The sequence below is a fragment of the Notolepis coatsorum genome (genome assembly GCF_963971535.1).
Source record: "Notolepis coatsorum genome assembly, chromosome: 6".
NCBI lineage: Eukaryota > Metazoa > Chordata > Actinopteri > Aulopiformes > Paralepididae > Notolepis > Notolepis coatsorum.
In genome coordinates, this window is record NC_140170.1 from 63483265 (window position 1) to 63508180 (window position 24916).

The 24916-nt window shown below is 45.8% G+C and overlaps 1 protein-coding gene across 1 annotated transcript in view; it reads right to left on the reverse strand.

Annotated features, from left to right (window-relative positions):
* Window positions 1-24916, reverse strand: part of LOC311229511 (low-density lipoprotein receptor-related protein 1-like) — a 375389-nt gene that overhangs the window by 203515 nt on the left and 146958 nt on the right. Inside the window, 3 exon segments of the mRNA XM_084315588.1 lie at window positions 7414-7596; window positions 15945-16112; window positions 18419-18499. Coding sequence (XP_084171714.1) covers window positions 7414-7596; window positions 15945-16112; window positions 18419-18499 — 432 coding nt within the window.

The following is a 24916-nucleotide window of genomic DNA, read 5'->3' on the forward strand; positions in this document are numbered from 1 at the left end:
GGAGAGAGAGTTAGGGGGGACAGAGAGTTAGGGGGGAGAGAGAGTTAGGAGGGAGAGAGAGTTAGGGGGAGAGAGAGTTAGGGGGAGAGAGAGTTAGGGGGACAGAGGGTTAGGGGGGAGAGAGAGTTAGGGGGGAGAGAGAGTTAGGAGGGAGAGAGAGTTAGGGGGAGAGAGAGTTAGGGGGACAAGAGGGTTAGGGGGACAAGAGGGTTAGGGGGGAGAGAGAGTTAGGGGGGAGAGAGAGTTAGGAGGGAGAGAGAGTTAGGGGGACAAGAGGGTTAGGGGGGAGAGAGAGTTAGGGGGACAAGAGGGTTAGGGGGACAAGAGGGTTAGGGGGGAGAGAGAGTTAGGGGGGAGAGAGGGTTAGGGGGGAGAGAGAGTTAGGGGGACAAGAGGGTTAGGGGGGAGAGAGAGTTAGGGGGAGAGAGGGTTAGGTGGGAGAGATAGTTAGGGGGGAGAGAGAGTTAGGGGGGAGAGAGAGTTAGGGGGGAGAGAGAGTTAGGGGGACAAGAGGGTTAGGGGGACAGAGAGTTAGGGGGACAAGAGGGTTAGGGGGGACAGAGAGTTAGGGGGGAGAGAGAGTTAGGGGGACAAGAGGGTTAGGGGGACAGAGAGTTAGGGGGACAAGAGGGTTAGGGGGGACAGAGAGTTAGGGGGGAGAGAGAGTTAGGGGGACAAGAGGGTTAGGGGGACAGAGAGTTAGGGGGACAAGAGGGTTAGGGGGGACAGAGAGTTAGGGGGGAGAGAGAGTTAGGGGGACAAGAGGGTTAGGGGGACAGAGAGTTAGGGGGACAAGAGGGTTAGGGGGGACAGAGAGTTAGGGGGGAGAGAGAGTTAGGGGGACAAGAGGGTTAGGGGGACAAGAGGGTTAGGGGGGAGAGAGAGTTAGGGGGACAAGAGGGTTAGGGGGAGAGAGAGTTAGGGGGGAGAGAGGGTTAGGGGGGAGAGAGAGTTAGGGGGGAGAGAGAGTTAGGGGGACAGAGAGTTAGGGGGGAGAGAGAGTTAGGGGGCAGAGAGAGTTAGGGGGGAGAGAGAGTTAGGGGGGAGAGAGAGTTAGGGGGGAGAGAGAGTTAGGGGGAGAGAGAGTTAGGGGGGAGAGAGAGTTAGGGGGACAGAGAGTTAGGGGGGAGAGAGAGTTAGGGGGGAGAGAGAGTTAGGGGGGAGAGAGAGTTAGGGGGACAGAGAGTTAGGGGGGAGAGAGAGTTAGGGGGGACAGAGAGTTAGGGGGGAGAGAGAGTTAGGGGGCAGAGAGAGTTAGGAGGGAGAGAGAGTTAGGGGGGAGAGAGAGTTAGGGGGCAGAGGGTTAAGGGGGCAGATGGTTAAGGGGGACAGATGGTTAGGGGGGAGAGAGAGTTAGGAGGGAGAGAGAGTTAGGGGGGACAGAGAGTTAGGGGGGCAGAGGGTTAGGGGGACAGAGAGTTAGGGGGGAGAGAGAGTTAGGGGGGAGAGAGAGTTAGGGGGGAGAGAGAGTTAGGGGGCAGAGGGTTAAAGGGGACAGAGAGTTAGGGGGCAGAGAGTTAGGGGGCAGAGGGTTAGGGGGCAGATAGTTAGGGGGGACAGATAGTTAGGGGGACATAGTTAGGGGGATGTTTGAAACATGTTGTCACTGTGTGCACTTTATTTTCAGCACATGTGTGGGCTATTAGGCCACTTTAATCTCTGCACTCTTTCCATCTTTTCGGATACGTTTATTGGCGGTTTAATGGTGTGCGAGTGTTCCTTCCATCAGGACCTTTAAAATAAACACTTAAGGGTTCATGAACTCTACACGCGGACATCAAAGAGCACATGCGTGATGCAATGGGTACTTAAAGAGGCACTTCACCAAGAAACATCGCTGGTTTATTTTGCACATAATCTCACACACGTCCAAAAACCCTGAACCGTTTTGCACACATTCATTTATTTGGACAGTTATTGAGGGTAAATGAGCTTGAATATGGGCCACCAGTGATGTCATCGGAGGCATTATATAATTTTCTTTTACAGCTCAGTGAAATTACATGGTAGCAGTCCTTATAAGACAAGGTGTTGCTATTTCTTCATCTACATCATTTCATGAAGCTGTAATTAACACACCACAAGGATTCGATGACATCACCGGTGGCCATATTCAAAACTCCTTTACTCTCAAAAATGGCCAAACAAAAAAAATGTGTGCAAAACTGTTTATGATTATTTTACAATTACATATAGTCATTTAGCTGACGCTTTTATCCAAAGCGACTTTCTGTACAACAAGTCAGCAGGAAGGGGCAGCTAAGGGTCAGTAACATTGTTAGTGTCGAACTTGAGTGCTACAGTCTTGAGCGCATAGTAGTATAGACACACTAGCGTAGTAGGTAGTAAAATACCAGGTAGATTCATTCGTAGCAAAGTGCATATTTGTAAACGACAGTACGAAGTTTAGTCTTTTTCTTCTATGTGTAAGAAAAAAGGCATTTCTTTGTTGGAGAAGTGGCCCTGAGTCTAATACAAGGGAGACGCCGGGCCTGGTCCCTGTTTCAGCCTGGTCCCTGTGTCTAATAACCTGGTCCCTGTGTCTAATAACCTGGTCCCTGTGTCTAATAGCCTGGTCCCTGTGTCTAATAACCTGGTCCCTGTGTCTAATAACCTGGTCCCTGTGTCTAATAGCCTGGTCCCTGTGTCTGATAGCCTGGTCCCTGTGTCTAATAACCTGGTCCCTGTGTCTAATAACCTGGTCCCTGTGTCTAATAACCTGGTCCCTGTGTCTAATAGCCTGGTCCCTGTGTCTAATAGCCTGGTCCCTGTTTCAGCCTGGTCCCTGTGTCTAATAACCTGGTCCCTGTGTCTAATAGCCTGGTCCCTGTGTCTAATAGCCTGGTCCCTGTGTCTAATAACCTGGTCCCTGTGTCTAATAGCCTGGTCCCTGTGTCTAATAGCCTGGTCCCTGTGTCTAATAGCCTGGTCCCTGTGTCTAATAGCCTGGTCCCTGTGTCTAATAACCTGGTCCCTGTGTCTAATAGCCTGGTCCCTGTGTCTAATAGCCTGGTCCCTGTGTCTAATAGCCTGGTCCCTGTGTCTAATAGCCTGGTCCCTGTGTCTAATAGCCTGGTCCCTGTGTCTAATAGCCTGGTCCCTGTGTCTAATAGCCTGGTCCCTGTGTCTAATAGCCTGGTCCCTGTGTCTAATAGCCTGGTCCCTGTGTCTAATAACCTGGTCCCTGTGTCTAATAGCCTGGTCCCTGTGTCTAATAGCCTGGTCCCTGTGTCTAATAGCCTGGTCCCTGTGTCTAATAGCCTGGTCCCTGTGTCTAATAGCCTGGTCCCTGTGTCTGATAGCCTGGTCCCTGTGTCTAATAGCCTGGTCCCTGTGTCTAATAGCCTGGTCCCTGTGTCTGATAGCCTGGTCCATGTGTCTAATAACCTGGTCCCTGTGTCTAATAGCCTGGTCCCTGTGTCTAATAGCCTGGTCCCTGTGTCTAATAGCCTGGTCCCTGTGTCTAATAGCCTGGTCCCTGTGTCTAATAGCCTGGTCCCTGTGTCTAATAGCCTGGTCCCTGTGTCTAATAGCCTGGTCCCTGTGTCTAATAACCTGGTCCCTGTGTCTAATAACCTGGTCCCTGTGTCTAATAGCCTGGTCCCTGTGTCTAATAGCCTGGTCCCTGTGTCAAATAGCCTGGTCCCTGTGTCTAATAGCCTGGTCCCTGTGTCTAATAGCCTTGTCCCAGTGTCTAATAGCCTGGTCCCTGTGTCTAATAACCTGGTCCCTGTGTCTAATAACCTGGTCCCTGTGTCTAATAGCCTGGTCCCTGTGTCTAATAGCCTGGTCCCTGTGTCTAATAGCCTGGTCCCTGTGTCTAATAGCCTGGTCCCTGTGTCTAATAGCCTGGTCCCTGTGTCTAATAGCCTGGTCCCTGTGTCTAATAGCCTGGTCCCTGTGTCTAATAGCCTGGTCCCTGTGTCTGATAGCCTGGTCCCTGTGTCTAATAGCCTGGTCCCTGTGTCTAATAGCCTGGTCCCTGTGTCTAATAGCCTGGTCCCTGTGTCTAATAGCCTGGTCCCTGTGTCTAATAGCCTGGTCCCTGTGTCTAATAGCCTGGTCCCTGTGTCAAATAGCCTGGTCCCTGTGTCTAATAGCCTGGTCCCTGTGTCTAATAGCCTGGTCCCTGTGTCAAATAGCCTGGTCCCTGTGTCTAATAGCCTGGTCCCTGTGTCTAATAGCCTTGTCCCAGTGTCTAATAGCCTGGTCCCTGTGTCTAATAACCTGGTCCCTGTGTCTAATAACCTGGTCCCTGTGTCTAATAGCCTGGTCCCTGTGTCTAATAGCCTGGTCCCTGTGTCTAATAGCCTGGTCCCTGTGTCTAATAGCCTGGTCCCTGTGTCTAATAGCCTGGTCCCTGTGTCTAATAGCCTGGTCCCTGTGTCTAATAGCCTGGTCCCTGTGTCTAATAACCTGGTCCCTGTGTCTAATAACCTGGTCCCTGTGTCTAATAGCCTGGTCCCTGTGTCTAATAGCCTGGTCCCTGTGTCAAATAGCCTGGTCCCTGTGTCTAATAGCCTGGTCCCTGTGTCTAATAGCCTTGTCCCAGTGTCTAATAGCCTGGTCCCTGTGTCTAATAACCTGGTCCCTGTGTCTAATAACCTGGTCCCTGTGTCTAATAGCCTGGTCCCTGTGTCTAATAGCCTGGTCCCTGTGTCTAATAGCCTGGTCCCTGTGTCTAATAGCCTGGTCCCTGTGTCTAATAGCCTGGTCCCTGTGTCTAATAGCCTGGTCCCTGTGTCTAATAGCCTGGTCCCTGTGTCTAATAGCCTGGTCCCTGTGTCTGATAGCCTGGTCCCTGTGTCTAATAGCCTGGTCCCTGTGTCTAATAGCCTGGTCCCTGTGTCTAATAGCCTGGTCCCTGTGTCTAATAGCCTGGTCCCTGTGTCTAATAGCCTGGTCCCTGTGTCTAATAGCCTGGTCCCTGTGTCAAATAGCCTGGTCCCTGTGTCTAATAGCCTGGTCCCTGTGTCTAATAGCCTGGTCCCTGTGTCAAATAGCCTGGTCCCTGTGTCTAATAGCCTGGTCCCTGTGTCTAATAGCCTTGTCCCAGTGTCTAATAGCCTGGTCCCTGTGTCTAATAACCTGGTCCCTGTGTCTAATAACCTGGTCCCTGTGTCTAATAGCCTGGTCCCTGTGTCTAATAGCCTGGTCCCTGTGTCTAATAGCCTGGTCCCTGTGTCTAATAGCCTGGTCCCTGTGTCTAATAGCCTGGTCCCTGTGTCTAATAGCCTGGTCCCTGTGTCTAATAGCCTGGTCCCTGTGTCTAATAGCCTGGTCCCTGTGTCTGATAGCCTGGTCCCTGTGTCTAATAGCCTGGTCCCTGTGTCTAATAGCCTGGTCCCTGTGTCTAATAGCCTGGTCCCTGTGTCTAATAGCCTGGTCCCTGTGTCTAATAGCCTGGTCCCTGTGTCTAATAGCCTGGTCCCTGTGTCTAATAGCCTGGTCCCTGTGTCTAATAGCCTGGTCCCTGTGTCTAATAGCCTGGTCCCTGTGTCTAATAGCCTGGTCCCAGTGTCTAATAGCCTGGTCCCTGTGTCTAATAGCCTGGTCCCTGTGTCTAATAGCCTGGTCCCTGTGTCTGATAGCCTGGTCCCTGTGTCTGATAGCCTGGTCCCTGTGTCTAATAACCTGGTCCCTGTGTCTAATAACCTGGTCCCTGTGTCTAAGGGCCCTTTCTCACTTACCCTATTTGTTTCTATTTCGTTCCGTTCTGGCCCGTTCCGAGATCTGAATCGAACTCCCCCCCCCCTCTCCCCCCTCTAGTTTGCGTACACACTGCAGTCTTGTTTCGTTCCGGGTTCTGTTTACGGTTTGCCTTTTGAGCGTTTACGCTTGCCGTAGGTGATGATGTCACGTTCAAAAATGTAAACACAGGAAGTGTTAACATGGTGCTGGAGACTGAATACTGATATAAAATGAATAAATAAGCAATAAATATGAAGTTATATTTGAACCTCTGTTGTCAAGCCTTGTCAATATAATCCACCCCATTTTATCAAGAATGGATGGTGTTGTAGAGTTCGCTTTTGAGCGTTTCCCAGGGCTAACGCTAAGCTAACGGTTAACGCTAGTTAGCTTAGCCTAGTCTAGTATAGCCTGTAGCACTTTCTTTTCAGCAAAGAACGTGCAATAAACAAAACGGATACATTCACTGTGTGTTCTGCCTGTCATTTGTTGATGAAACAAAACTAACATCAACACAAGTGACCACCAAGAGCGGATAGTTTAGTCTCAAAAAAGATCGGTGACTTTTGTTAGCTACATTGTTAGCTGCATGCTAACGTGAATGGAAGATGCCATTATAACAGTATAGCATTGTGGCTAGAAGCTAACGTTAGCTCACGCTAGTTAGCCAGCACCAAACTGATGATATCGGGAGCCATCAGTAGCTAGATAACATTAGAGACAACACCGTGTGTATTAAACAACGGTGAATAGATGACTGGGCCATTTGTTTAATGCTTGTTAAGATTGAAAGAGGAGCTCTGAGCTAACACGGTCTGATAGCTAACGTTAGCCAGCTGCTCATGCAATCGCCGAATCGGTAATGCTAGCAGAATGAATGGATGTAAACTTTATTTAACATATTGCATATGGGTACAATACAATACGGCTCAATACAAACAATTGTTAAGGGAATGCAGACTGTTGTAGCTTGGACTGGGGTCCTTATAACAATAACTTCATGTTTTCATCCACTTGTTTTTGGCTGAGGTCTGAACTCTCAAATTGCCCATAAATATCGTTTTTGTGGGTATTCTCCAGTTGTTGCTGTGTGTGGTGTTATCTGCCCAAAATTCAAGCAAGCATGACAGTAATGACGTTGTGTGTGTCACGCCCCCCGCACCGCACGGCACGATTCCGAGACCACCTCATCGAACAGATCCCGTTCAGCGGGGGGTGAAACGAATCAGCGCCGTTTCGCATCGCAAAAGGGGTGAGTGAGAACACTCCCCCCCCGTTCTCGGGAGCAGTGATTCGATCTCCAAACGTGAGTGAGAAAGGGCCCTAATAGCCTGGTCCCTGTGTCTAATAGCCTGGTCCCTGTGTCTAATAGCCTGGTCCCTGTGTCTAATATAGCCTGGTCCCTGTGTCTAATAGCCTGGTCCCTGTGTCTAATAGCCTGGTCCCTGTGTCTAATAGCCTGGTCCCTGTGTCTAATAGCCTGGTCCCTGTGTCTAATAGCCTGGTCCCTGTGTCTAATAGCCTGGTCCCTGTGTCTAATAGCCTGGTCCCTGTGTCTAATAGCCTGGTCCCTGTGTCTAATAGCCTGGTCCCTGTGTCTAATAGCCTGGTCCCTGTGTCTGATAGCCTGGTCCCTGTGTCTAATAGCCTGGTCCCTGTGTCTGATAGCCTGGTCCCTGTGTCTAATACAAGGGGGACACAGGGCCTGGTCCTCCTCCTTACCGGAGTCCCTGCAGCCGAACTTGACAGCGGGGTCACACATGTGCGTGACGCCCTCGCAGTTCTTCTCGTCACTCAGGTCCATGCAGTCGGTGTCTCCGTCACAGCGCCAGCGCAGCGGGATGCACAGGCCGTCCATCCGACACTGGAACTCGTCCGTGTGACAGCCGCCGGGGGGGCGCGTGGCTGTGGGGAGGGGGGGGGGTGAAGAGTAAGTAAGTAAGTAAGTAAGTAAGTAAGTAAGTAAGTAAGTAAGTAAGTAAGTAAGTAAGTAAGTAAGTAAGTAAGTAAGTAAGTAAGTAAGTAAGTAAGTAAGTAAGTAAGTAAGTAAGTAAGTAAGTAAGTAAGTAAGTAAGTAAGTAAGTAAATAAGTAAGTAAGTAAGTAAGTAAGTAAGTAAGTAAGTAAGTAAGTAAGTAAGTAAGTAAGTAAGTAAGTAAGTAAGTAAGTAAGTAAGTAAGTAAGTAAACTTTATTTGTATAGCACCTTTCACAGATAAAATCACAAAGTGCTTCACAGAAGTCAAACATAGCAACAGTTACATAGAGATAAACGCACTACACATAAAACAATTCTGACACAACGTAAGCATAGGCATAGCATAAGTAAATTTAAATAACTAAATATGAGTGCAACATAAATGTCAGTCCTAAAAACAAAACAACAATTATAAATAAATAAACAAAGTATAGAACCATTAATTAATTAAAATTAATTAAAAGCCTGTGAATAAAAACGTTTTCAACTGTTCCTTAAAAGTGGACAGGGAGTCAAGTGAACGCATAGAAAGGGGGAGGGTGTTCCAAAGGGTAGGGGGGGGGGCATAAATTGGAAGGACCGGTCACCTTTGGTTATTAACCAGAGTAAGAAGAAAATAATTGAATTTGTACTGGATGACCTTTCAACGTTCACGTTTATACGTCACATATACAGAAGTACACATACATTGCAGTGAAATGGTTCCCCTGTGTGACCCCCCCCTGGTATGTGCCTTTCGTCAAGCAAATTGTATTAATTTCTTTTTATTTAACCAGGAAAGTCACATTGAGATTAAAAATCTATTTTTCAAATGAGACCTGGCCAAGACAAGCTGCAGCAAGGGAATACAAAAGTTGCACATATATACAAAAAAACAACAACAATTTACACAAATACACTAAACAACCAATATCAGAGCCAGAGGCAACCTATAGCAGGGCAGGCAGCAATAATAGACTATTAGGGAAAAGTCTAGTCCTTTCATGAGGCATTTAAAAGCATCCAGTGATACATAGCCAGAGAGTTTCACAGTCATTCTGTAACAGAATAACGAAATGCTCTCTTTCCCATTTCAATACGAACATTGGAAACAGACAATAGGAATGAATGAATGAATGAAAACTTTATTTAACAGATTGCAGAATGGGTACAATACAGTACGGCTCAATACATACAATTGTTAAGGGGATGCAGACCTGAGAAAGACGTTTGTCTTGTTTCCATCAGGGTCCCCCATTTTCAATTCATATAGACATATATGACATACATGACATACAGATAGTCAGTACTGCTACATCTATACATTTATGACATACCAGATTTGCAAATACAGTACTGTTTGTGATACAGAAGGAGTCAAGAAAAGGGAGTATATACATTTGACGTAGAAACTGTACATTGGAGGAGGTTGGGTGGGGGGGGTTGGGTACATTGGGATATTGACAACCATACTGGGTAATTTACATTGGAGGTGGTTGGGGGGGGGGGGGGGCCGGGGGGCACACTGTATAAACAAGTAACACTGTACATTGAGGGGGGGGGGGGAGGAGACACTGTACAAACAAACACAATTGTACATTGAACTATTGACAAAACCATACTAGGTAAATTACTGTACATTGGAGGGGGTTGGGTTAGGATATTTACAGGGGCCAGTGTTGAATTGCAGTCTCCCGTAGGTGTCCCTTGAGAGAGGTTTTGAAAGTGGGTAGTGATCCACATTCCTTTACAGCTTTGGGTAGGGCGTTCCACATTGATGTGGCATAATTGCGAAACGTGTTTAGTCCCTTATTTGAGCCGAATCTGGGTTTAACATGATTTGTGGAGCTCCCTCTGGTGTTGTGATCGTGGTATTCACTGACCTTTGGGAAGTATTTTGACATGTACATGGGTACCTTGGTCGTGTAGTGTATCTTGTAGACCAGGCCCATTGCAAGTTGTTGTACTCTGTCGTCTACTCTAAGCCATCCTAGGTTGTCAAAGTGGGCAGGGGTGAGGTGGGTTCTAGGAGTAAGGTCAAGCAGTAGTCTGACCAGTTTGTTTTGAGATGTTTGTAATTTTGTTTTTAGCGCCTTTGAGGTGCTTTGGTACCATGAGGTGCAAGCATAGTCGTAGTACCCCTGAATGAGTGCTCCTGCCAGAGTCTTCACAGTGTTCTTGTTTACCAGAGAGGAGATCCGGTACAAGAATCGAGTTCGTTGGTTGACTTTTTTTATTACATTGGATGTTATTTTGTCACAGGAGAGATTAGCCTCTAGGATGGAACCCAGGTAGGTAAAAAAGGAGCTTTGAGAACGTAGAAAATAAATAACTGAACACTTTTCTGGACCATATAAGTACACAAGTAAGAGGGGAGGAGGCAGAGAATTGCCTTGTAAATCAATATGTACCAATGATGCACAAGTCTGCAGGTGGCCAGTGCAGGCCAGCCAACCTGGGCATACAGGGTGCAGTGATGAGTTAGCGCCTTACAATTTGTCACAATTTGTATATTGTATATATATATATGTATATTGTATATAATAAATTGTATATAATGAATTGTATATAAGCATACAATTCCTTAAAACTAAAATACTAAACTTTAAACTTTAAAACGTTACAGTCTGGATGATATCCTGGGTTGTCCTTTTAACTTGTTAAAATTAAAGGAGATATATCTTATATATACAGAGCAAATTAATGTGATATAGTTAGTTATACAACAGTTAGTTCCAGCCAAGTCATTTGATTGGACAAGAGGCGTTCCATGAGTGCTATAAGTATCACTCCGCCGCACAGGTGTTCTATTAACTCATTCAGCGCCGCGGGCCTAGAGCATCTTTGTTCCTACTGTGCCACCGCTCTAAGAGATAGGAATGTGTGGCAGTGTTTGCAGGGTTATATCTATATTCTATATTATAGCTATGGATACAATACTATGGCTCATTTGACATCAACTATCCATCGTTCAATATGTGAAAAATAATTATTTTTTCATGTATACGTTCGGGTGTTATACCGTGGTGAATATAAGTATAGTTTCAGAGTGATCCTGGCTAATTCCACAAAACGGCGCTATGGACCAATTCGTGATTTTTACTAAAAGCCTTGGCATTGCTCGCCTGGACAAACTACTATTTCCAAATCAAATGTATATAATAGGTATTATGTTTCATCATGAATGCATGAAAGGGGGTGGGGGTGGGGGGGGGGGGGGGGTCGTTTTTTGATGCTTTGATTGTCACCAACGGCATACGTTCTGGGGTACGTTACACATGGTTGCGATCGATGTGAAAAAAAATAATATTCCAATTGTCTGATCGTGATTTCCAGTATTGGTGTCCATTGTGTCGCCAACATAATCCACCACAACACATGCATCGGGGGCATTGGAATGGACGCGTTTCAATGCCATCGAGTGAACCGCTAGACTCGCTTGACCAAAAAAACTGCGCCCAGAGTGAATTAAACGTAACACCGGGTGTGAAAAAAAGGTTTTGAAGGGTGGGTGATACTGCCACCTACTAGGATGCGGCCGGTATTGCACTCTAGCGATCTCAGAGTGGTTCCCTATGGTAACCCTGAGGTCCGTGTGAGAGAAATTAATACAAATTGCCGTCTCTAACATCCCTCTCCGGGGACATCGGCCAGCTCACACAAATGTGTGTGTGTGTGTGTGTGTGTGTGTGTGTGTGTGTGTGTGTGTGTGTGTGTGCGTGCGTGTGCGTGCGTGCTTGCGTGCGTGCGTGTGTGGAAGGTCAGTGAAGCGGTAAGTAGACTGTAATCCGATATTAATTAGAGAGCATCGGTCATATGCAGTAACTGCTAAGAGCGGCGGTTGGGGAAAAATCTTTATAAAACTATACAACAAGAATAAACAAAAGCAGCACGATCCAGTCAGAGACCACAGGACAGATGTTTTGCAATAATCTTTTGTCTTGAGGCATAGTCTTGTTGTCGTCGACGACGAGAATAACTGACAAACCGGAACGTACTGTAGAGCCTGGAGCATGGAAACTGTGCCTCATACAAAAGATATTGTACAAACAATAACTAATGAGGAGCCGGTTGTTAGCGGAGAACTCGGCAGATGACTGAACAGATTTGAAATGAAGAGGTTCATCGGTTCACTTATAAAACACAACTCATGTATCACATAATTACAAACAGCCAGGGGGACGTTCATCTCTGACCCGCGACGGCTTAATCAGTGCCAATCAATGGCCGGGACATCCTTTTACATCGAGGCTAATAGCGTAACAGCGGGAGGCCGCTGAGGGGATGAGGGCTTCACACAGAACAGAACCACGCCTCGTCAGATTAGGGCCATCACTGGCGTCAGCCGTTAAGACCGTCAACGGAAGACGTGGGCATCAAAAGGTCAAATGGCTGACACAAGGGATGGAGAGAAGGAGATAGGGAGAGAAAGAGAGAGGGAGAGAGAGAGAGAAAGAAAGAAAGAGGGAAAGACAGAGAGAGAGTGAAATGGTGTGAGAGAGAGAGAGAGAGAGAGAGAGAGAGAGAGAGAGAGAGAGAGAGAGAGGGGGGGGAGAGCGAGGGAGAGAAAGAGAGAGGGAGAGCGAGAGGGAGAGAGGGAGAGAAAGATAGAGAGAGAGGGAGAGAGAGAGATATATGGAGAAAGAGAGAGAGAGAGAGAGAGAGACAGAGAGACAGAGAGATAGGGAGAGCGAGAGAGAGGGAGAGAGATGGATAGAGAGAGAGAGGGGGAGAGAGAGAGAGATAGAGAGAGAGAGATAGGGAGAGAGAGAGAGATGGAGAAAAAGAGGGAAAGAGGGAGAGAGAGTGAAAGAGTGAGAGAGAGTGAGAGATAGAGAGAAAAAATCTATTGATTTTATTACATTCAAGACATTCTTCTCTAGATCTCTCTCTCTCCTGCCTGCCCCCTATTTGGACCTCCATTAAAACCTCAGAATTCCACCTCCCCCACTCTGTGTGCACCGCAAGGGGAGCCAAACCCAGACGGGCCCATGAGCCGCAGGGACTCTGGACGTCTGGTTCCAGCCCACGGCGTAGGTGGCAGATAAAGATACGTTTGTACAGAAATCCCCTCGACTTCCATCCATCACGGTGAAGTCGTAGCTTTCCTTTCATGCCGTTTCAGCTCAGAAACCCCGCGCTCGACGGGTCGTTTGCAAGTCGGCCACAAACGGCCGCGCCATTTGGGCGAGGCCCTTTTAAAAATGTTTAAAATTTCACAGTACATCAATTACATAATACACCACGAGACGTAAACAGGTAAAGTTGTGTTTATGGAGCTGACAGATAGCGATGGTTCTTTCCAGTGTATTTAATTACATAGTATGGTATCCTGCCATAGCGTACAAACAGGCAGGAGGGGGAAGACTGTATTTATGATGTAATTATATGACTGTTCAACCCCTGGCCGGTATGGAGAGACACGTGTAGTCAACAACAACATGTGTAGTCAACAACAACACGTGTAGTCAACAACAACATGTCTCGTACTACTGTGACGGAACTTTACTCTGACAGAACTTTACTGTGACAGAACTTTACTGTGACTGAACTTTACTGTGATGGGACTTTACTGTGACGGAACTTTACTGTGACAGAACTTTACTGTGACGGGACTTTACTGTGACGGGACTTTACTGTGACATAACTTTACTGTAACAGAACTTTACTGTGACAGAACTTTACTGTAACAGAACTTTACTGTGACGGAACTTTACTGTAACAGAACTTTACTGTGACAGAACTTTACTGTGACAGAACTGTACTGTAACAGAACTTTACTGTGACGGAACTTTACTGTGACAGAACTTTACTGTGATGGAACTTTACTGTGACAGAACTTTACTGTGATGGAACTTTACTGTGACAGAACTTTACTGTGATGGAACTTTACTGTGACAGAACTTTACTGTGATGGAACTTTACTGTGACAGAACTTTACTGTGACGGAACTTTACTGTGACAGAACTTTACTGTAACAGAACTTTACTGTGACAGAACTTTACTGTAACAGAACTTTACTGTGATGGAACTTTACTCTGACAGAACTTTACTGTAACAGAACTTTACTGTAACAGAACTTTACTGTGACAGAACTTTACTGTGATGGAACTTTACTGTAACAGAACTTTACTGTGACAGAACTTTACTGTGACAGAACTTTACTGTAGCAGAACTTTACTGTAACAGAACTTTACTGTGATGGAACTTTACTGTGACATAACTTTACTGTGACAGAACTTTACTGTAACAGAACTTTACTGTAACAGAACTTTACTGTGATGGAACTTTACTGTCACAGAACTTTACTGTAACAGAACTTTACTGTGATGGAACTTTACTGTAACAGAACTTTACTGTGACAGAACTTTACTGTGACAGAACTTTACTGTGACAGAACTTTACTGTGACAGAACTTTACTGTGCCAGAACTTTACTGTAACAGAACTTTACTGTGACAGAACTTTACTGTAACATAACTTTACTGTGACAGAACTTTACTGTGACAGAACTTTACTGTGACATAAATTTACTGTAACAGAACTTTACTGTAACAGAACTTTACTGTGACAGAACTTTACTGTGACAGAACTTTACTGTGACAGAACTTTACTGTGACACAACTTTACTGTGATGGGACTTTACTGTAACATAACTTTACTGTGACAGAACTTTACTGTGACAGAACTTTACTGTAACAGAACTTTACTGTGACAGAACTTTACTGTGACAGAACTTTACTGCCACAGAACTTTACTGTGATGGAACTTTACTGTAACAGAACTTTACTGTGACATAACTTTACTGTGATGGAACTTTACTGTGACATAACTTTACTGTGATGGAACTTTACTGTGACAGAACTTTACTGTGACAGAACTTTACTCTGATGGAACTTTACTGTGATGGAACTTTACTGTGACAGAACTTTACTGTGATGGAACTTTACTGTGACAGAACTTTACTGTGATGGAACTTTACTGTGACAGAACTTTACTCTGATGGAACTTTACTGTGACAGAACTTTACTGTAACAGAACTTTACTGTAACAGAACTTTACTGTGACAGAACTTTACTGTAACAGAACTTTACTGTGACAGAACTTTACTGTGATGGAACTTTACTGTGACAGAACTTTACTGTGACAGAACTTTACTGTGATGGAACTTTACTGTGACAGAACTTTACTGTGATGGAACTTTACTGTGACAGAACTTTACTGTGATGGAACTTTACTGTGATGGAACTTTACTGTGACAGAACTTTACTGTGATGGAACTTTACTGTAACAGAACTTTACTGTGATGGAACTTTACTGTGACAGAACTTTACTGTGATGGAACTTTACTGTGACAGAACTTTACTGTGATGGAACTTTACTGTGACAGAACTTTACTGTGATGGAACTTTACTGTGATGGAACTTTACTGTGACAGAACTTTACTGTGATGGAACTTTACTGTAACAGAACTTTACTGTGACAGAACTTCACTGTGACAGAACTTTACTGTGATGGAACTTTACTGTGATGGGACTTTACTGTGATGGAACTTTACTGTAACAGAACTTTACTGTGACAGAACTTTACTGTAACAGAACTTTACTGTGACGGAACTTTACTGTGACAGAACTTTACTGTGATGGAACTTTACTGTGATGGAACTTTACTGTGATGGAACTTTACTGTGATGGAACTTTACTGTAACAGAACTTTACTGTGACAGAACTTTACTGTGATGGAACTTTACTGTGACAGAACTTTACTGTGATGGAACTTTACTGTGATGGGACTTTACTGTGATGGAACTTTACTGTAACAGAACTTTACTGTGATGGAACTTTACTGTAACAGAACTTTACTGTAACAGAACTTTACTGTGACAGAACTTTACTGTAACAGAACTTTACTGTCTGTGACAGAACTTTACTGTGACATAACTTTACTGTTCCCCTATTATCTGCCATTTAGGGGTCATTTATTTTATTTTGCAAACTTTTCTAGAACTCTTAACAACAAAACTCAGTCAGTCCTCAAAATTAGAAATCACGCTGGTTTGATCGTACGCCTCTTCTAGGTTCTAGAAATGGCAGCAGTGGCCTAAACGTGCATCAGTTATCCACAATGGCACAGAGCATGCATTTGCTGTATCGACCCCAGGGTGTGTTTGCTTTGTCAATCCGGGGGCCCTGCTAGCAAGTGGGGCCCCTTTCAGTTGCAACGGGTGAAACACAGCTAAGGCCACCTATGCATATGAGACTCAATCACCGGATAGGTGGACCACAGAGCTGCCGCTCACCCTGATTGGTGCAGTTGGCGTGGGTCTCGTCGCTGTAGTCGCCACAGTCGTTGTCTCCGTCACAGGTCCAGTAGTCCGGTATGCACCGGCCGCTGTTACACTTGAACTGAGCGCTGGAGCAGGAGTGGCTACAGCCCGCCTCATCGCTGTTGTCCCCACAGTCGTTATCTGCAACACCAACACAGTCAAACACACACCCGCTCGCATGCACCACGCCATCCCCCCCCCCGCAGCCCGAGGGGGGGGATATAATTACAAGGCGGAATGAATTTCTTTCATTACAGTTAACATGTATAGACATAAGAGAGGAGGGGGAAACAGAATGCAAATCAAATAGAATATGAGAGGAGAAGAGTAGATAGATAATGACAGAAACTGCATAGATCAAATCATGCACCGTGAGTGAACGCGCCCAATGATGTTTCATTGAGCTTGGCAGCAGAGCAGAGCACACACACTCCCTGAGCCGTACTAGCTAAACACGCAGCCCACTGTATCCTTGATACAGTTTGATGGCCTCGTTTCATATTAATAACATGACAGTCGGCGGCTCGTGAGACACCTTCACTCTGATGTCAGACTGCCATCCCATAGGCTACTTATTGAAACCCGTTCACCCGTCGACTCCAGTGCTTTGAGATATTCAGGTGATAGGCCTATAGATTTGAATTGTGTGTAATTTGATTTGTTTCGAATACAATTTGGTTTCAATTGTAAACATGCCGTTGGAGTTTAAATGAATCACGTAAGGTGAGTAGCGTGAGTAGTAGTGAAGCTGTCCCTGAACCGCCTCTGACCTGTTCTAGCAGCTAGACTAGTGACATGTCTATGATCTGTCCGAGCAGCTAGACTAGTGACATGTCTATGATCTGTCCGAGCAGCTAGACTAGTGACATGTCTATGATCTGTCCGAGCAGCTAGACTAGTGACATGTCTATGATCTGTCCGAGCAGCTAGACTAGTGACATGTCTATGATCTGTCCGAGCAGCTAGACTAGTGACATGTCTATGATCTGTCCGAGCAGCTAGACTAGTGACATGTCTATGATCTGTCCGAGCAGCTAGACTAGTGACATGTCTATGATCTGTCCTAGCAGCTAGACTAACGTCATGGCTATGGTGCATGTCTATCTGTCCTAGCAGCTAGGCTAGTGCCATGGCTATGGTGAATGTTGATCTGTCCTAGCAGCTAGGCTAGTGCCATGGCTATGGTGAATGTTGATCTGTCCTAGCAGCTAGGCTCCTAGAATCTAAGCTAGCGCTAAGCTAGGCTACGGTGCATGTTGATCTATGCACTAACCGGTCGGGTTCGGACAATTCGACTCATCTGAGCCATCCCCACAATCCTTTTCTGAAAGACAGAACCAACGGAAGACAGCGGAGTGGGCTAACGGCACAACATGGAACAACAACAACAACAACAACAACAACAACAAAAACAACACATAACGACAGGAAACAAAGGCACAAACACACAGACCTCTACTTAAGATAGAAGGAAAGCAGAAACTATGTGATGGTTGGACAAACAACAAGCTAATGTTAGCAACAAGCTAAAGTGATGGAGGGAAGACAGGACTTTATACTGTCCACAGACACACTGCAGGAGAGGAGAGGAGAGGAGAGGAGAGGAGAGGAGAGGAGAGGAGAGGAGAGGAGAGAGAGGAGACAGAGGAGAGAGAGGAGAGGAGAGGAGAGGAAAGGAGAGGAGAGAGAGGAGAGGAGAGGAGAGGAGAGGAGAGAGAGGAGAGGAGAGGAGGGGAGAGGAGAGGAGAGGAGAGGAGAGGAGAGGAGAGGAGAGGAGAGGAGAGGAGAGGAGAGGAGAGGAGAGGAGAGGAGAGGAGAGGAGAGGAGAGGAGACAGAGGAGAGCGAGGAGAGAGAGGAGAGGAGAGCGAGGAGAGGAGACAGAGGTGAGGAGACAGAGGTGAGGAGACAGAGGAGAGGAGATAGAGGAGAGAGAGGAGAGGAGAGAGATGAGAGGAGATAGAGGAGAGAGAGGAGAGGAAACAGAGGAGAGGAGAAGAGAGGAGACAGAGGAGAGGAGAGAGAGGAGAGGATAGGAGAGGAGAGCGAGGAGAGGAGACAGAGGTGAGGAGAAAGATGAGAGGAGAGGAGAGAGAGGAGAAGAGAGAGAGGAGAGTGAGGAGAGGAGACAGAGGTGAGGAGACAGAGGAGAGGAGATAGATGAGAGGAGATAGAGGAGAGAGAGGAGAGAGAGGAGAGAGAGGAGAGGAGAGAGAGAGAGGAGAGAGTGGAAAGGAGAGGAGAGAGAGAGAGGAGAGAGTGGAGAGGAGAGGAGGCAGAGGTGAGGAGACAGAGGAGAGAGATGAGAGTAGATAGAGGAGAGGAGAGAGAGGAGAGGAGAGAGAGGAGAGAGTGGAGAGGAGAGGAGAGAGAGGAGAGGAGAGGAGAGAGTGGAGAGGAGAGGAGAGGAGAGAGAGGAGAGGAGAGGAGAGGAGTGGCTGACACTAACCGTTATCACAACGCCAGTTGATGTTGATACAGCGTCCATTGTTGCAGGTGAACTGGGTGAGGGGGAAACAGGTGGGGTAGGCTGGTGGAGAGACGTGGAGAGATGCACTGTTTAGACATTAGATCCACCTCTTGCCATCTGTACTGGTATAGACCCACCAGGAGAGAGCCTGCAACCCATTGTGGGTCCCAACTAGGGATGTTCGATATTGGCTTTTTTACCGATATCCGATATGCCGATATTGTCCAACTCCGATACCAATATCAACCGATACCGATATATGCAGGGTTTCCCCCCCAAAGAAACGGAATAATTTCAGTAATTAACATTACATATCTCTTGTCATGGAATTAACACAACATTATGCATACTTTTGACAATACATAAAATAAGAATTTGTTCTTACTTGCTTGCCTGGGTAAATAAAGGTTAAATAAATGTAAAAAAAAAAAGAATGTTGTTGAAAACCGATACCGATCATTTCCGATATTACATTTTAATGCCAATATCGTTAGGCCGATAATATCGGACATCCCTAGTCCCAACCCATAGTTTAAGAAACCAGGCACTGGAGGCTCAAGCGTTATTTGTTTAGTGAGCCTCTATGTTCTGCATGTTTCTTGGTTTAACTTTTTAAAGGAATCACTCTTGTTTGATGTCCACGACAAAATGCTTAGAATGTTTGGTTGCGCTTGTATTGAAAGTGTCTCAACCTTCTGCATCGTCTGCTGGTTTGGCACGACGCTACTGAGGCACAGAAAACTGTAACAGCCAGTAAATTGTTAGGGATTACATTTTCCAAAGTATGGAACACATCGACAGAGACAGAACACTGAATAAGGCAAACAACACTGTGAACACCAGAACCCCCCCCCCCCTAGATGCAGGTTGTCATTCGTTCCACAAGCCATTAACACTTTCAGCGCCAGAGGTCGCTGTGGGCCGTGTGGCAAGAATGCCAGCGCTTTAAAGAATAGGGAAACATGCCGGTGTTTGCAGGGCTAAAACTATATTAAATATCATAGCTATGGATATAAAACTATTGCCCATTTGACATCGAGTATCTATCGTTAAATTTTTTCATCCATACATTCCCGTTTTATACCGTGGTGAATATGAGTATAGTTTTAGAGTAATTCTGTCTGATCCCAGGAAACGCCGCTATGCAGCGTTTAGTGCATTTCACTAGAAACCGTGGCGTTCCTCGCCTGGATCAACAATCAATCTGAAATCAACGCTATATTATCGGTATTATGTTTCATCATGCATGCATGAAAGGGTGGGGGGGTTTCTATGCTTCGATCGTCACCAACGGAATACGTTACACACACATTACACACATACGTTCGATCAACGCAAGCTTGATACCATATAGCCCTTACCTTGACTAGGATGTACTGCAAAAAGAATATTCCAATTATCTGATCGGCATTCCAAGTATTGATGTCGATTGTGTTGCCAACATAATCCACCAAAGAACATGAACCAGGAGTGCTTGATTATCCTCAATCCATGTGTTATAAGCGCTCGCCATGCCCAACTAGGAAAACCTGCACGGACTTTTTAGATCAACATACAGCCCAAGCTAGAGAGTTTCCAAGGATGTGCAATACCGACCGCAAGGCGGCAGGTGGCGGTATTGAACGTTTGCGATCTCAGACTCATCTCCAATGATAACACAGGCTCCCTTGATGGATTATGAATGGAATATCGAATAAAATAAATAACGATAGAAAACCCGACTTATCTCGGGTCTGGCGTCCAATGTGTTAAGTGTCTCTCTCTTGCTCTCTCTCTCCCTCTCTCTCTACCTAATTTGTTGCAACGTGTGAGGTATGTGTATGCATTTGTCATTTATTGGTTTATTGTTCATTCTAACTATTGTTCTTATTGGGTTGTATTTCTCTCTCCCTCTCTCTCTGTCTGTCTGTCTCTCTCTGTATCTCTCTCTCTCTCTTTCTCTCTCTCTCTACAACTAACTTGCCGCAAGATGTGAGGAGCGTGTCATGTATTGGTTTTATTGGTGACATTGTGAGGACATGCCTTGTTATTGTGACCACTCTCCCCACAGGGACACATGAAGGACACATGCAGTATGTCTCTACAGTCTATTTTATCTCTTCCCACGGCGACTATGGATAGGGAATTTCTTTATTTAATTAAAATGTTCACGACAATAGTCTGCCAGCATGTTTAATATCCATAATACTAAAGGTTTGACTAAGATTTGTATGAAATTTTATTGTAAATTTTTCTTTTTTTTTTCTTTTTTTTACCACCATTAGCCTTTTCATGTCACGCACCACCTAGAGGGCGCTCGCGCGCACCACAGTTTGGGAACCACTGGTCTACAGTATCGTAACCAATGATTGTTAACTACATTTCTGTGGCGGTCAGGTGGCATAGCGGAGATTGTGCTCGTCACCAATGCAAGAGGCTGCGGTCTCGACTCCCGGAGAGTCAGCATTGCCTTGGCTCGGGCTGATCGCTATACTAACTCGTTTGGCTGAGTTAGTGGGAGGGAAGCCGTGGGTGGGTCCTGGGGGTTGTGGACAGCGACCCCTACAGTTCGGTCGGGGCGCCTGCACAGCGAGGGTAGGATCTGGAGGGAGGTAGTGTGACCTTCCACACGTTACACTCTCCCGGTGAGAATCTGCGCTGCCAGGCTGGCTGCCGGCTGGCTGCACATGCGTCGGAGGAAAGCATGTGATAGTCTCCGGCCTCTCGGACCAACAGTAGGGGGGGGGGGGGTGCGCAACAACCAGGAAGGGGGTTGGGAATTGGCATAACGATTAACAGTGGGATGGGAGAAAAATCGGAAAAAAGGAGGGGAAAAAAAGATAATAATAAAAAAAAAACTACATTTCTGTGGGATGCTGTGTTTTCTGTCTTCTTCTTCTTTTCCTGAATGTGTTTTTTCAACATGGATGCTTCTGCCAACTGACTTTCTCAATATGGACCATGAAGACTTTAACTTGACTTAAGGAGAACTTCACCCAAAAAATTATAATCAACTACTCACCCTGTGAAGCCTTGAATTCATTAAGATTTCATTTTCTTCTCGCATGTCTCCACGGTGAACGTAGAATCCAAAGAAACGGTAGAAATACTTGATGAATTGAAGTTAATGGAGATTTTGTTCAACAACAGCAAAACATCCGTTTACATACTCTCTCCCCACTTGTGCAGCATAATCCAAGTCTCATTTATCCAGTCGTATGCTCAGCACTTCACAAACACATGCATGCATAAAACTTTGCGAACGAAAACATTTCCGGTTCAAGGCTGCCTTCAAATGGAATTTGGGAGTTTTGTGGTCTCGACTTCAAGTTGGTTGAAGTCATGAGGACACGGTCGCGAGGCAACTGAGCAACTCGAAGTTACTAATGATTTAGTTGTGAATACCACAACAGTGGGTCGCTCATATGGACCCTTCTCATCATGAACACGGCACACTAAAGGTTTGAAGACGGCACTTCCTGTTTTTCTTAGCAAGATTCATGCGGAAATGCATATTATGTTTGTGAAGTACTGAGCACACGACTGGATAAAAGAGACTTGGGTTATACTGTGGCACAAGTTGTGAGAGAGTTTGTCAACGGATGTTTTGCTGTTGTTCAACCAAATCTCCATTAGCTTCAATTCATCGAGTATTTCGACCGTCTCTAATCGATTCTACGTTCACTGTGGAGAGACGTGCGAGGAAAAAGAATCTTCATGAATTCAAGGCATCACTGGGTGAGTACTGAGTAGTGGTTGATATACAAATTATAATCTTTGGGTGAATTGCTCCTTTAGGAATTGTGTGTAAATTGTGTGTGCAGTTCAGTTTGGTTCCTATTTGTAAAAAGTTATTTTATTAACTAGAGCTGAGAAGGAAGGGTGCGCTGCATTTACAGCACAAGAACAAAATGGGAGCAACGCGGCATGCGGCACGATAATCGTTTTTTTATCTGGAATATTTTGTTTTCTTTTTTTTTAAACTTCATTTTTTTTTGCGTTTATCGCTTTTCTGGTCAAGCATGACCGACAGATGTAGGGTGAAACGGGAGAGAGAGCAGGGGAAGACATTCGGCAAATGACGGCGAGTCCGGGAATCGAACTCGGAGTCAACCAGGTCCGTGACGCAGCACGGTATTCCGCAACGCAGCGCGGTACATGGTGTGCTACTGGAGCACCCCCGAATATCTTGTTTTCATCGAAGTTGGAATTGAAACTCGATGAATAGATTAATTTGGACTATTCCCAACCGCTCTAATTTGAACTCTTGATGAATGCATCAGTGATTCTCCAGGTAGGAAGATTCAAGATCCAAGAGGTTTATTCATCACATACATACACAAGACATAGTGAAATGACAGTAAATGTCCTAACCCAATAATACACGAAAGTAAGGTTTCGTGGATAATCCAATGTACAGTTACCCCACCCCGCCCCCCCCTCCACCCCACCTACCCAACCTCCTCCAATGTACAGTTCCCCCCCCTCCACCCCACCTACCCAACCTCCTCCAATGTACAGTTCCCCCCCCCCTCCACCCCACCTACCCAACCTCCTCCAATGTACAGTTCCCCCCCCCTCCACCCCACCTACCCAACCTCCTCCAATGTACAGTTCCCCCCCCTCCACCCCACCTACCCAACCTCCTCCAATGTACAGTTCCCCCCCCCTCCACCCCACCTACCCAACCTCCTCCAATGTACAGTTCCCCCCCCCCCCCCACCTACCCAACCTCCTCCAATGTACAGTTTCTTCGTCAAATGTATATACTCTCTTTTCAGACTCTCTTTTGTATCACAAACAGTACTGTATTTGTAAATCTGGTATGTCATAAATGTATAGATGTAGCAGTACTGTCTATCTGTATGTCATGTATGTTATGATTAGGGATGTCCGATATTATCGGCCTACCGATATTAGCGGCCGGTATCGGCATAAAAATGTGATATCGGAAAATATCGGTATCTGTTTTCAATTTTTTTTTTTTTATTAATTTACATTTTTTACATTTCTATAATCTTTATTTACCCAGGCAAGCAAGTAAGAACAAATTCTGATTTTATTTATTGTCAAAAGTATGCATAATGTTGTGTTAATTCCACAACAAGAGATATGTAATGTTAATTACCTGAAATTATAAAAATTTTGGGGGGGAACCCCGCATATATCGGTATCGGTTGATATCGGTATCGGAAATTAAGAGTTGGACAATATCGGTATCGGTAAAAAAGCCAATATCGAGCATCCCTAGTTATGATGAATTGAAAATGGGGGACCCTGATGGACCCTGATGTAACAAGACGAAAGTCTTTCTCTGCTCTGCATCCCCTTAACAATTGTGTGTATTGAGCCGTACTGTATTGTACCCATTCTGCAATCTGTTAATACAGTTTTCAATCAATCAATCAATCAAAGGAGGTGAGATGTGAGCAGGAAGGGGACCCACCACAGGAGGCGGGGCTCATCGGAGCGGTCTCCCACAGTCGTCATCCAGGTCACATGTCCAGGGAGATGGGGATGCAGCGCCCGCTGGCACAGGAGTACTGGTTGGGAGGACATGTGCGAGCTGAGAAAGAGAACAGCAGACCTGAGATCAGCTCCAGAGGTACTGTCGTTTTAACCCTCTCAGGGTCCAACAGAAACACAGCTCTGAGATCAGCTCCAGAGGTACTGTAGTTTAACCCTCTCAGGGTCCAACAGAAACACAGCTCTGAGATCAGCTCCAGAGGTACTGTCGTTTTAACCCTCTCAGGGTCCAACAGAAAACACAGCTCTGAGATCAGCTCCAGAGGTACTGTCGTTTTAACCCTCTCAGGGTCCAACAGAAACACAGCTCTGAGATCAGCTCCAGAGGTACTGTCGTTTTAACCCTCTCAGGGTCCAACAGAAACACAGCTCTGAGATCAGCTCCAGAGGTACTGTCGTTTTTAACCCTCTCAGGGTCCAACAGAAACACAGCTCTGAGATCAGCTCCAGAGGTAGCTTTAATCTTCTCAGGAAAACCTTATTATTATTAGGGTCCAGAAACACAGCCCTGGATTAAGCCAAGGTCACGCCTCTATAGGCTGCAATAAACCAGTGGTGTGTGTGTGTGTTTACCCAGTTTTGTGTGTGTGTGTGTGTGTGTGTGTGTGTGTGTGTGTGTGTGTGTGTGTGTGTGTGTGTGTGTGTGTGTGTGTGTATATGTTGCATTTGTGTGTGTAGGTCACATTTGTGTGTGTGTGTAGCATGTTTGTGTGTGTGTGTGTACATTATGCGTGTGTGTTATATGCGTGTGTGTATGCATGTGTGTGTGTGCGTCTGTGTGTGCATGTGTCTGTGTGTGTGTGTGTGTGTATGCGTGTGCCTGTGTGTGTGTGTGCGTGTGTCTGTGTGTGTGTGTGCGTGTGTGTGTGTATGCGTGTGTGTGTGTGTGTGCGTGCGTGTGTGTGTGCGTGTGTGTGTGTGTATGCGTGTGTGTAAGAGTGTGTGCGTGGTGTGTATGGGCGTGTGTCTGTG